Source organism: Haliotis rufescens, unplaced genomic scaffold, assembly GCF_023055435.1.
Source record: "Haliotis rufescens isolate VD_foot unplaced genomic scaffold, xgHalRufe1.0.p SCAF_1, whole genome shotgun sequence".
Lineage (NCBI taxonomy): Eukaryota > Metazoa > Mollusca > Gastropoda > Lepetellida > Haliotidae > Haliotis > Haliotis rufescens.
Window position 1 is genome coordinate 75,667,502 of NW_025963779.1, and position 14,002 is coordinate 75,681,503.

The following is a 14,002-nucleotide window of genomic DNA, read 5'->3' on the forward strand; positions in this document are numbered from 1 at the left end:
ATGCTGTTCAAATCATGTTAAAACGTGACTTACAATCAGCCATCACCATGCAAAACGTTTCCTGAAGAAGATATTTTAACACTGGAAGTACTCAGCCAGCACTTGAAGTTCTCTACAGCATTATGTCGACAAATCACCATTTGGTGGCTGTGTATGCTAGCCAGACTTAAGACATAGCACTTGATTAATGACTGTTTCGTATTGTAATATTATCCTGAAATTGTAACCATTTTAAAAAGCCTTGAAATATGATGAACCAGATATAAATCTCAATTGCTATTCCTGCCGAAACTACTTCTAACTATATAAGCACAAGTATTGGATAATCTACAGGATTGTGTTAAGTCTTCAAACCTTTGGTAGTGTTTAGAGTGAACATACTTAATGTCTGCCGCCTCCTACAAACATGAGGTCAGATGCCATTACTGCTAGATCCTTGTGAGGTCACATGTGTGTGAGCAGACATTATCTCATATCCGAGGTCACCTCCTTCAGCAATGGCATTAGGTACTATGTCAACACTGGTGGCCACTTTTAAACCCACAATAACCAAACTGGTATTATTTACCGGGTTCGAGACGGAGGTAAAACATTTGCAGAACTTATCAGTATTGCCATAACTCTCGCCAGTTTAAATTGCATTGATCATCTGATAGTATTCACACAACGTGTAATGGATTTCCCAGGCTCGGGAGAACCATATCTCAACATAGTACATCAAATATTAGCAAGCCTGGCACCTCTATTGAAAATTTATCCAAACACTGTAATATTTCATTTGCTATAATCCCTTATCCTCGCCATCTGACGAAGTGCTTGACTTGCACTCGTTGCTTCTTAACGAGCACTGTACATTGCCAAGAGGCTAGAGAACCAGTAATGTGCAAATACCATCGCTTAGCAAGAGCCTAGGCCCAGCCAAGTCAAATACAACTCAAGTATTCCCTTTGTTTACCTCATGGAGACTTCATCTCTAGTCGCTTTGGACTTCAAAAATGACTCACTTTATTCTAACAAACTCAGTGTGGAGGAATTAATATTGACCAATCATAGAAGTCAAATACTTGTATGCACCAATCAGATTGTAGAAAATCCTTTGCTTCCTTAGAGATAATCTTTTTTTGCACCTCCAGTACTAAGGAGCTCTCCCACGGAGCCCTCCTAGTCTCCTAAGGGGACTTGTATGATAAACAACTGTTATTACGGCTTTAGTTTTCAAAAAGAATTATAATGTCATATATCAAATGCCCTTTGACAGCAAGGTTCATTGTTGAGCGTATTAAAGAAAACTAACTACGGAATGTGATATATTAAGATATTAAAGGTGAACAGACGCGTTAGAGTGCCGTGTTAAGTGTGTTGTGAGCTTACAACGCTACTTGAACCTGCCAGGCTTGTGAAGCTAATGTTCCTCTTTATTAAGAGCAATGCATACTGAATATGGTTAATACACCGTACACTGGAAATAAACAGGGCTTACACATTTGGATCCAAGTTAAATCTAATAAACCACTTGAAGCAATGGCATAAGCAAATGAAAAATTCTTCATTGATTGACTGACAAAAACACCAAGTTTCAAGGAGCACTTTATGTTATGAATTCAGATAAGAGCCTTGCTGTTTGCGTAATGATATTACCCACAGGGTAAATACAACCTTGTGCTTTGTCAAACAACATGTCAAATATAATATTACGGCTCCTGAAATCAACTGAGACTATGAGATGCATCTGGTTCAGTGTATACATACCCAGGGCTACTAAGGACACCCCTGAGAATTACAAAATGTAAAGTGTTCTTGAATTTGTAAATACATATGAAGGCGTATTGAAATTAAATCTCTAGATACATTTTTGAATGATGTGTGTTCACTTTTTGAAAAAGATTTCAGTAGAGTCATTGTGAATGCTTGTGTTATTAATACCACGCCCATAGCTTTGAGTGTAAACTTGGTCAAGGTTTTGCTTTTTAAGTTCATTTTCTCCTGCCTTTGATATCAGTAACCCGGGACCACGAAGTCACCCCCATCCCATGTCGGAATGTAGCGCAATTTGCTCTTTGTTTATATGGTCATTGGCACCGATGGAATTCCAGATTTTGTTACATTACAGAAATTATTATAGGTGCCGATTTATTTTTTCTTCTTTAAAATGGGTATGGTGAATACATTTGTTGCTTACAGTTTACAGGATTTAAAGATAATATTTTGAGAATGTGCATTTGGAGTTTCTTTTTTGTTTCAATGTTGATTATAATTTTTACAATGTTTTATCAATGGTTGGAATTTGTTTTAACAGAGAAGGTCTGCCTCGCCCCCAGTACATGAAAACAAATATCGGCATCGGAGTCGATCGCCTGATATGAATGATTCGGCGAAGAAGAGAAGACCTGAAGAGAGAGTAGTAGTAAGCATATTTTATTTTGTCCGCCGAATTTTGTTTGTTCATAGTCACTATGGATTATTCCTCAAATGAGTTATAATCTGCGTTCCTTCGATGGCACTATCCTTTATATTCTTTCAGCATCAGTTAAAAATATGCATTGTCTTTGATATTTGGTGCTGTTAAGCAGAGAAAGTAAATAGGGATTGGTCTTGCTTCATGTATTAAAGGTTAAATAAAAAAGGACTGCCTGAGACATAAAAGAGAAATCACAACATGTCTGTTAGCTAAAAAAACAATCATCAGAATAAATCTCTTTACCTTATAATTGTGATCCAGTGCCCATTCTGCAATGAACCAGTCTGCAAGAGCTCCACTGCACTGCTTGGCACATATATTTAACCCTCAGTATAGAGTCAGATATTGCTGTATGGAGTTTGAGGAAGACTCTGTATACCATGGTGTCACATTCTGTTACTTGTACCAATGAACGAGAGCAGATGTGTTTAAAATTAAATCAATCATTCTTTGTGGTTGTAAAAAAAAATCTTTGAAACTGAGTTTTTAGATAAAATATTTCTTAGAAAATGGTAAAAACACGTAGGAAATATCCAACACAATCAAACATGGTCTTGCACCTTTAAAATGATCCTTTGATATCTTCTTATTTTTAACCTTACACTGACTAATGTCTTACAGGCTTAAGAGACAATGTTCGAGTACAAAGGGCTTGTTTCACAATGCAGCCTTGATGCCATGTTCACAATGCTATGCTATACACCCTAGTTAGTCAATGTGACCTGGTGATGTAGAACAGGGATGCCTAGACGCCATCTTGAGTACGTGATAGGGTGTTGAATGGGAGTAGTCATATGGAAGGTAATGTCCGAGTGATAAAACCCGGTAACTATAGCCGTTATAACCTGCTGTTTGTTGTTTTCTAGGACAGTGATGGGGAGAAGAGTGATCAAGATTTAGTTGTTGATGTTGGAGACGTAAGTTGTAACATGTTGTTTATGTCTAAAAGAATAAATAAACTTTAAAAGGAAATGAGAATCAGTCAAGTAAAATGATTAATTATTACAATAATTCAAGTTGATGAACTGATTTTGACTTTGGTGTCACTGTAAATGCTACATCAAAATGTATGTTGTGAACACTGTGTCAACTACTATCACCTTGGGCAATGATTCCATGTAACATTGAACTCATGTGAGTTATCCCCCCTGTCCCCAGGATACGGCATCTCCTTTAAACGGAGAAATGTCACCTCGGGAAAAGAATAAGGACCTTCTTAACAACAAGAAGGTAGACGACCGTAGCAGCCCTCGGAGTGACACTTCTTCACATGCAAGCTCTTCATCTTTGAAAAACAAAGAGGTACGTATACTACACCTGCAATGACCTGCCTATGAAATGCTGACTCAGCTAAGTTATGGAAACGTTGCTAATGTTGTTAAACTGAGAAATATATTCTCACTTTCATTCATACATACATACATACATACATACATACATACATACATACATACATACATACATACATACATACATACATACATACATACATATTGAAAGATGTTTGAAAATGTTTGTATTTGTTTATGAATCATGTTTCATTCCAGAATGACAAGGCTGCTACGCCCGTCTCAAAATCTGCCACCCCTACAAGTTCAGGAAGTGCTACCCCCGGACCATCAGGCCCTTCTGTTGCCGGGAAACCAGGTGCCAAAGTCCATCCTCTTGGTATGGGGAGTTGTGAGGCTAGCTAGCACCTCAGAACTAGATAGGGTAGACGTAAAGTCTAGTGGCTAGTAATGTAGGGCTATTCCTGTTGCTCAAAACAAGATAGGGTAGACGTAAAGTCTGGTGGCTAGTAATGTAGGGCTAGTCATGTCGCTCAGAACCAGATAGGGAAGATGTAAAGTCTAGTGGCTAGTAATGTAGGGCTAGTCCTGTCGTTCAGAACTAGAAAGGGTAGATGTAAAGTCTGGTGGCTAGTAATGTAGGGCTAGTCGTGTCGTTCAGAACTAGAAAGGGTAGATGTAAAGTCTGGTGGCTAGTAATGTAGGGCTAGTCGTGTCGTTCAGAACTAGAAAGGGTAGACATAAAGTCTGGTGGCTAGTAATGTAGGGCTAGTCGTGTCGTTCAGAACTAGAAAGGGTAGACATAAAGTCTGGTGGCTAGTAATGTAGGGCTAGTCGTGTCGTTCAGAACTAGAAAGGGTAGACGTAAAGTCTGGTGGCTAGTAATGTAGGGCTAGTCGTGTCGCTCAGAACTAGAAAGGGTAAACATAAAGTCTGGTGGCTAGTAATGTAGGGCTAGTCGTGTCACTCAGAAATAGATGGGTAGACGTAAAGTCTGGTGGCTAGTAATGTAGGGCTAGTCATGTCACTCAGAAATAGATGGGTAGACGTAAAGTCTGGTGGCTAGTAATGTAGGGCTAGTCGTGTCACTCAGAAATAGATGGGTAGACGTAAAGTCTGGTGGCTAGTAATGTAGGGCTAGTCGTGTCACTCAGAAATAGATGGGTAGACGTAAAGTCTGGTGGCTAGTAATGTAGGGCTAGTCGTGTCACTCAGAAATAGATGGGTAGACGTAAAGTCTGGTGGCTAGTAATGTAGGGCTAGTCGTGTCGTTCAGAACTAGATAGGATAGATGTAGAGTCTAGTGGCTAGTAATGTAGGGCTAGTCGTGTCGCTCAGAAATAGATGGGTAGACGTAAAGTCTGGTGGCTAGTAATGTAGGGCTAGTCATGTCGCTCAGAACAAGACAGGGTAGAGTTAGAGTACCGGAAAGTGGTAGCATGTAGTCCTCAGTTGGCTGGAATGTCTCGGAACTAAATACTTGTAGATTACATTGGTTAGCTATTCAAAGTTCATTGCATTAAACACTGAAACCGAATGACTTCTTTGAGAGGCATTAGATATATGGATATGGATATATGGAAAGTAAGGACAAGATATATGGATGAGCAACTTAGGAGGGACGTTTCGGTTGAGGTTCTTACACTCATTACTTGCTTGTTAGAACCTACAGCAAAACCTTGCTCCTAATTGTAATAAAGAAGTTGTTCATCCATATGTCTTAACCTTACTTACTCAAACCTAAGCAAACCCAACACAGTTACACTACATTGTAATTCTTTCAAACATATAAATAATATGAATCTCCACAGAAAACAGACCCATTCAATACTTTTACCGGTACATCAATTGTGTGTATTAAGTCCGTGATAGAATTGGTCTTCAGCAACCCATGCTTGTCGTAAGAGACAACTAACGGGACTCAGGTGGTCAGACTTGCTAACTTGGTTGATGATGTCACCGTATCCCAACTGTGTAGATGCTCATGTCAATCACTGGATTGTATAGTCCAGACTTGATTATTTACAGACCGCTGTCATATAGCTTGAATATTGCTGAGTGCAGTGTTAAACAACAAACTATTAAGCAACTGCCAGTTATTTCCACAAATATTGAAAATTATAAAAATTGTGTCCTGGAGAGTAAGCCCAGGGTTGCCAAACTTCTTGTTCACATGGTACATTGTGTATGTCTTTTAATTGTATAGGTGGTTTTCCTTTAATGCCGCATTCAGCCGCTGCTGCAGCTCATGGAGGGCTGCCCGGAGACCTGAGCCCCGGGGCCTTCAACAACGGCGCTGTCATGCCTAACGGCATCGGGGGGAGCCCCCTCAACAACTACTCCAGAGCTCCAATGGTAAGACACAGTACATGTTGCTGCTTTGTTACAGATGTGTCAGTGGCTTGCAGATTATGATAATTTATTACATCTTCAGCGGGTGGTGGGGTAGTCCAGTGGTCTAAGTGTTTGCTCGTCAAGCCAAAGAGATGGGATTGATTCCCCACATGGGTACAATGTGTGAAGCCCATTTCTGGTGTCCTCCGCCTTGATATTGCTGGAATATTGCTAAAAGCGTAAAACCATACTCACTCACTCACTATTACATCTTCATTTATTTGACATGTGTTGATTAGGATGATAATTTTATGATCTGGAAAGAATGGAAATAACTGGACATTTCATTCTAATTTGTGTGAAGAACTGTTTTTTACAAGATGAAGATTACAAAATCTTGTTTCCAATTACACAGAAGTAACATGTTATATTTGGGATTACACTTTCTTAGTAAAATATTAATTCTACTGCATTTTGGGGCAGAGTGATTCGAACCCAAATTCTCATAGTGAGGCACCTAATCTCCAGCACATTTCTTTCTAAGAGGCATTGTCTATTCATAAATACGAGTAACTTGTATATTTATCTATGATCCCAGTACTAGAAATTATACCATGAACAGAGTTACAGTTGTGTTTGTGCTTGTGTTTAAACGATATCTGACAGTGTTGCTCGTGATGTTGCAGGGGTTTGAACCCACTTCTCACAGTGTGGGTCCCATGAGGCCGGCGCTCGGCAGCATTCCAGGGGGTAAACCGTAAGTACCGCCTTACTCTATCTGTCTGTGTTGGGTGTGGAGAGCTCAGTGTCTAAAGTAGATGTCTTGTCACTCAGGACCCATGGTACAACGCATGAAGCTCAAATCTGACATCCCGTTTCTAATTTTAATGAAACACTATGCATTTACAATCTCACTTTTTCCCTGTGTACTCATGAATTGGTTGTTTCTGTTTGGGTAAAAAAATATTGAATAAGGTCTTATAAGATTTACAGTTTCTATGGTAATTTGTACATGGTATTTCAAGAAACGATGGATTAATTTTAAATATTAAGTTGAACTGTGTGTAGTTGGGATGTGTATCTTTGTAAATGTCGTGTGTGGGCAGATACCAAGGGCATTGCAAGGGAGGTAACTCTTGTTAAGGTTTCCCACTGCTCTACAACAATGGCGTCTTGATTTGAATAACAAGCAAGAGTGAACATGGTGTAACTTGTTTTTTGACCAAATGCTCAACTTTTTAAACAGACTTGCAGTCTCATTTGTTCAAGGTGTACATCATGTGGTGTTGTGTAGTCTTGTGTTGTATAGTGATTACGGTTTGTGTCTTATATTTTGCTTGTTGGTACTCATACATTCTGAATTAAACACCAAGTTCATATTTCCCTTAGTCAACATTAAATGACAAATATGCTTTTTTTCCTATTGGTGATTTTTCTTTGCAGCCTTCTTGAAATATTATTTGGTTTTGATAAATTGTTTCAGTAGTTCCTTTTATCAGTCGTGGTTAGTTGTATAGTTACTGTGCTATCAGTGGCTGTTAGTTGTATAGTTACTGTGCTGTCAGTGGCTGTTAGTTGTATAGTTACTGTGCTGTCTGTGGCTGTTAGTTGTATAGTTACTGTGCTGTCAGTGGCTGTTAGTTGTATAGTTACTGTGCTGTCAGTGGCTGTTAGTTGTATAGTTACTGTGCTGTCAGTGGCTGTTAGTTGTATAGTTACTGTGCCGTCAGTGGCTGTTAGTTGTATAGTTACTGTGCCGTCAGTGGCTGTTAGTTGTATAGTTACTGTGCCGTCAGTGGCTGTTAGTTGTATAGTTACTGTGCTGTCAGTGGCTGTTAGTTGTATAGTTACTGTGCCATCAATGGCTGTTAGTTGTATAGTTACTGTGCTGTCAGTGGTGGTTAGTTGTACAGTTACTGTGCTGTCAGTGGTAGTTCTCAACAAGAAATTTCGTAACTATTGTTTCAATTCACATATTGTTTTTGCATACAGAGGCTCTTATTCATAGCATCAATTATTACAATAATATTTTCTTGATTCCAGAGCATATTCGTTCCACGTGAGCGCAGACGGTCAGATGCAGCCGGTGCCCTTTCCTCCAGACGCTCTGATTGGTCCAGGCATTCCGCGTCATGCTCGGCAGATCAACACATTGAATCATGGGGAGGTTGTGTGTGCAGTTACCGTTAGCAACCCGACCAGACACGTGTATACAGGGGGCAAGGTAAGGAATGGTAACTGGTTGTAGAAAATTTGAATAGAAGTGACTTTCAGAAAAAAGGCATGAAGGTGCACATTATGATGTAGCAATAGGTGTGACCGATTTGCTAACTGCTAGATATGACCTATTTGCTAACTGTTCAATGTGACCTATTTGCTAGATATGACCTATTTGCTAACTGCTAGATATGACCTATTTGCTAACTGCTAGATATGACCAATTTGCTAACTGCTTGATGGGACCTGTTTACTAACTGCTAGATATGACCTGTTTGCTAACTGCTAGTTATGAACTATTTGCTAACTGCTCAATGTGACCTATTTGCTAACTGCTAGATATGACCTGTTTGCTAACTGCTCAATGTGACTTATTGCTAACTGCTACATATGACCTGTTTGCTATCTGCTAGATATGACCTGTTTGCTAACTGCTCAATGTGACCTGTTTGCTATCTGCTGGATATGACCTGTTTGCTAACAGCTAGATATGAATTTTTGTGCCAACTGCAGGCATGTTGGAACAAATTGTAAGGCTACTTTCTGATCTGAAATATATTGCTTGTTTCAGGGCTGTGTGAAGGTCTGGGATATCAGTCAACCAGGGAACAAGTCTCCCGTCTCCCAGCTTGACTGTTTGGTGAGTTCTACAAAATATTCTTTGATAAATAACGATACATGTCAAAGATTGAGCAATATAAAATGTTTTGGAACTTTCATATTTTATCCATATTATGCCTTTTTTTCCAGCAAAGAGATAACTACATTAGATCTATCAAGTTATTGCAAGATGGCCGCACACTGATAGTGGGAGGCGAGGCCAGCACGTTATCAATATGGGATCTGGCAGCAGTGAGTATATTGCACACCATTATTACAATATTAATTAGATTTTGAATGAGATTATGTTGTTGAAGTTGATGTGAAGAACTATTTTATGACCATTTCATTCACTTCAGTGCAATCTTGTTGGGACGTGGGTTAGAACAGATTCCCTAGCTATTGCTAAACTGGATTGGTCAGGCTCAGTGATTTCGTTGATTGTTTGTCATCATTGAGGCATGGGACATTGCTCCTAATAGTCTGCTGATTTGTCGGACCTAGACTGATCATTTACAGGCTGCCATGACATAGCAGGAATATATATTGACTGCGCGTAAAAGATCAAACAAATGTTTGGTACAGTGTAGACTTTCTCTTGTAGAATGGGTTCATGAAGTTATTTCCTGTTTTTCAGCCCACCCCGAGAATCAAGGCGGAATTGACATCAAGTGCCCCCGCATGTTATGCCCTTGCCATCAGTCCCGATGGCAAAGTCTGCTTCAGCTGTTGTAGTGATGGCAACATCGCGGTCTGGGATCTCCATAACCAGACACTGGTTAGGTGAGTCACAAACAAACACAGCCATAACCACACACTGGTTAGGTAGCTAGGTCACAAACACACACAGCCATAACCAGACACTGGTTAGGTAGGTCACACAGACAGTGGTTTGGTAGGTCACAAACAAACACAGCCATAGCCAGACACTGTTTTTTGGAGCCACAAACAAACACACAGCCAATTTGGAGGCACTAGTTAGAAGAGTCAGAAACAAATACACCCTTAACCAGACACTAGTCATTAACTACCACACCCCATCTAGATGTTCGTGAGATAACGCGTGTTAGCAGTCTCACACACACACACACACACACACACACACACACACACACACACACACACACACACACACACACACACACACACACACACACACACACACACACACACACACACACACACACACACACACACACACACAACCAAACTAGTGTTTATTTATTCAACAACAAACATATCAATTACAATGCTGTTCAGATTGTAAAAAAATATTTGGTACGTTGTAAATTTTAAAATTTATATTTCATCTGCTTCATTTATATCTTTCATATGGCTTCAGGCAATTCCAAGGTCACACAGATGGCGCTAGCTGTATCGATATTTCTCCTGATGGTACCAAACTGTGGACAGGAGGTCTAGACAACACGGTTCGATCCTGGGATCTCAGAGAGGTAACTACCACAACAAGTCAGCCATTGGGGATTCATGGGCAGAGGAGTCAACCAACATGAGGATTGGTTGGTCACAATGTGTGACCTGTGCCCGATCCACAAACCTTTCGTAGCACTACAACTTTCGTAGGCCTACAATAAACTATAGAGTTATGATAGCTTGTAACACAACAAGGACCCATGACGATCCGGGTTAGAATTGGTCTTCAGCAACTCGTGCTTATCGTAAGAGGTCACTAACGGGATCATGTGGTCAGGCTCGCTGACTTGGTTGATGCATGTTATCGTATCTCAATTGCTAGAATCACTGGATTGTCTGTCCAGACTCGATTATTTATAGACTGCCATCACACAGATGGAATATTGCTGAGTGCAGCGTTAGACAACAAACACACAAAAATGTAACCCTACAAACGCTTTGTGGGTTTGGACCCTGCCTGAGAATGTGTCATCGTATCCTGATCGTTGCTTATACTATCAACCACCGGTCTGCTGGCATGTGGCTGACGAGCACGCAGCAACTCAAGACCAATAAGTTTAATGTATTAATTACAACTGAAAGACTTGACAAGGCTAACATGACTCAGTGGTTGAAAGTTAATGTGTGTTTTCTTAATTGTAAAATGTTAACTGGAATACATCATGATATATGAGAGTTTGAAAATTCACATTGTTTTTGTCCCCAGGGCCGTCAGTTACAGCAGCACGACTTCACATCACAGATCTTCTCCCTGGGGTACTGCCCTACAGGGGAGTGGCTCGCTGTCGGGTAGGTAACAGTTGGTATTTACTGAATCTTGATCGATGTCTGCTTGTTTGCATGACTGTGTCAAGATGCTAGTTCCAACAATAGAGTAATACATGTATTATCCTTATTGCAACGCTACCAATTACTGAAGCTTTACGGAAGCCTCTTTAACCTGACTGAAAATACAGAGCTAACTCCTGTAAAAGAGTGACTGGATGGTTAAATCCCAGTATGTCCAATTATCTCTCAGCATCTCCCAGTCTCTCCAAGTATGTCTCAGTATGTCTCACTCTGGAACGTTTCTTCCTCCCAGCATGGAGAGCAGCAACGTGGAGGTGTTGCATCATAGCAAGCCAGACAAGTACCAGCTTCATCTCCACGAGAGCTGTGTCCTCTCTCTCAAGTTTGCTTACTGTGGCAAGTGGTTCGTTAGCACGGGTAAAGACAATCTCCTCAACGCATGGAGAACGCCATATGGAGCAAGTATTTTCCAGGTATGCGAGACATTCAAATCACAAATTGAAACACAGTTGAAGTTAACATGACATTTGAGAATTTACTATGGTGACAAGTAAAGCTGCTGTTAATTTCATACATTTTAAGAACCGTTTTTTTCATGATTTCTGCTGTTGCTAATGAACTGCATTTTGAGATCTATACTGAACAAAAAAAGTTAGGGATCATGAATATTTTCAGGGCATATATTTTACGATATCATGTCAACTTTTTTTTGTTCAGTATTTTTGTTTAGTTTATTATTTTGAAAAAAATCAAAGATACATTTGTTGATTTAGTGGCATTTATGGATGGAAATAATAAAGGTAATTTTTTTTGTTTCAGTCCAAGGAGTCTTCCTCTGTGTTGAGTTGTGACATATCAGCTGATGACAAGTACATCGTTACTGGCTCCGGTGACAAGAAAGCCACGCTATATGAAGTCATATTCTGAGGGTACCAGGGACACAACTTGGAGAGATATATTTGGATTTTCAGCCTCAGTATTAACATAGTCTTGCGGATATATCGGAGTTACTGGACCAGAGATCATGCCTGATTTTTCCAGGCGCATGCTGGCTCGTCTTCGGTTATTTCCACTGAATGGCCTCCTCGACTCACCCTCGAACCCCAGTTGTCTGCTGGGAACGTACAGAGAGCAGTCCTCGGAGATAATGTGTATTTTCCCTCATCCCTCCCCCCTTCCCCCTCCCTAATCTCAAAGCAGCATAATACATGCATTTTATTTTGTGTACCTCAGTGAATCATTCCTGGACTTGTGTGTCATGTGACTGATCATGTGATTTGAGATCATGTGACTGATCATGTGATCTCACGATCAAGGAGAGCTAGCATTATTTTTGTGTTTCGTATCTCAAGGAGATAGCAAATCTTTGAATTGATGTTTGGTATCTCAAGGACTTTTGGATTTTGAGCTCTCAAAGACTGAAGATATGTCGGTCGTTGATGTTGAATCACTTTCTGCCATGTTTGCAGCAAGGACTACTTGCTGTGTTTACCTCAGACGAGGGGACTGTCCTTTTCCTGTGTCCGTGCTATGTTCTTATGGATAAACTTTTGTGGATACTTTATGGACATGTCTGTTGGCACCGCGGTGAACTGGGAACAAAGAAATACCCAATCACTTCATTTCCTGATCATGAAACTGCATCTCAAAAATGAGTAAATCTTACACGAAATTTCCAGAGGATCAGATACGTTTTCCAAAGTGCATTGTATATTCATATTTCTTTTATACTGGTCATTGTAAATTTGCAGTAAAATTAAAGAAAAAATATTGTTTTCAGTAAAGATGTGAATTACCTGTAAAGACTAGGTTTGAGTGTACAATAGTTGGTCAAGTGCTGAACTTGGTCATTTATGAGCTGGTCGCCTTCACTGTCACTGGTGACAGACTCACTGGCAGCCATTTTGAATAAAGTGGCACTTGAGCTCTATCTTGTGATGTCTGTTACCATGGTGACACTGTGTGGATGGTAGCCATATTTGATCGCTAAAATGGATGGGAGAGTGTTGAATGTTGCTATTTACTGTCGTTTGAATGAGGAAACTGTTTGTGAAGATTATAGACATCATGAATAAATGTTTCCAGCACATCTTACAAACACTTCTGTTTTATTTGGAATTGCTTACTGTTCAAGATTCCATAATAGCGGACATGGGACTTAAGTCTGAAATCATTACCAATAAAACGATAACCAGATGTCAATGGTTGTTAGGAAACAAGACAATTACGATATGACCTCTGCTGTGACCATACTCAAGATCCAGATATTATAGACCTCCATTCAATACTGACAACTTTACTGACAATAATCAAATACACATGGAATTAGTGATTACTTTGCTTGGAACTCAACCATTTTTACTAAAGATGGCTATTTTAATCCTTAGCAAATGTTGAGTAGTATATTTATGTATTCCTACACACAAGTATTTCCAACATACCAGATGTTGAGGCGAATACTGACTATTGAATATGGCTTGTTGCAGCAATATCACCACAGGTGACATCTGGAGCTAGTATCACACTGGAATCAAACCCCAGCTGGTAGGATGAAGAGCTACCTAGACTGACTTTAGTCTCTGAAAATATTTAATTTGGACGGAAACAAGCAATTATAAAATTGAAAAGGGACCCCAGAGAGATGGGCGTTTCTGTGGACAATCTAGACCTGCTTCATTTATGGTTATAGCATAACAGGATTGGCGAAAGGGAAAATAAACGGTCCAGGGACTACAGTGCTACCTAAAACTCCCTTACCACAAACAAAACAGATGTTGGGGTGTTGCACTTTATTGTTTCAAAACAGGATTACTAGTCTATATCCAGGCTATAAGTTCACACATTCACAATTGTAAAAACTATCAGTTATGTCATGCTAAAT

At 39.8% G+C, this 14,002-nt stretch overlaps 1 protein-coding gene across 8 annotated transcripts in view; it reads left to right on the forward strand.

Annotated features, from left to right (window-relative positions):
* LOC124146822 (transducin-like enhancer protein 4) overlaps window positions 1-13,215 on the forward strand; it is a 42,730-nt gene extending 29,515 nt beyond the window's left edge. For 5 of the 8 annotated variants that reach the window (XM_046517287.2, XM_046517290.2, XM_046517293.2 and 2 more), the window contains exons 9-22: window positions 2,297-2,404; window positions 3,325-3,375; window positions 3,617-3,760; window positions 4,006-4,126; window positions 5,954-6,102; window positions 6,768-6,838; window positions 8,125-8,305; window positions 8,870-8,938; window positions 9,049-9,150; window positions 9,536-9,681; window positions 10,241-10,352; window positions 11,039-11,121; window positions 11,414-11,594; window positions 11,941-13,215. In XM_046517287.2, the coding sequence (XP_046373243.1) occupies window positions 2,297-2,404; window positions 3,325-3,375; window positions 3,617-3,760; window positions 4,006-4,126; window positions 5,954-6,102; window positions 6,768-6,838; window positions 8,125-8,305; window positions 8,870-8,938; window positions 9,049-9,150; window positions 9,536-9,681; window positions 10,241-10,352; window positions 11,039-11,121; window positions 11,414-11,594; window positions 11,941-12,048 (1,626 nt within the window). In that variant the 3' untranslated portion in view covers window positions 12,049-13,215. The remainder of the gene's footprint in view (window positions 1-2,296; window positions 2,405-3,324; window positions 3,376-3,616; window positions 3,761-4,005; window positions 4,127-5,953; window positions 6,103-6,767; window positions 6,839-8,124; window positions 8,306-8,869; window positions 8,939-9,048; window positions 9,151-9,535; window positions 9,682-10,240; window positions 10,353-11,038; window positions 11,122-11,413; window positions 11,595-11,940) is intronic. The other 3 variants (XM_046517292.2, XM_046517295.2, XM_046517291.2) reach the window with 3 other exon arrangements.
* The last annotated feature ends 787 nt before the right edge of the window (window positions 13,216-14,002 follow it).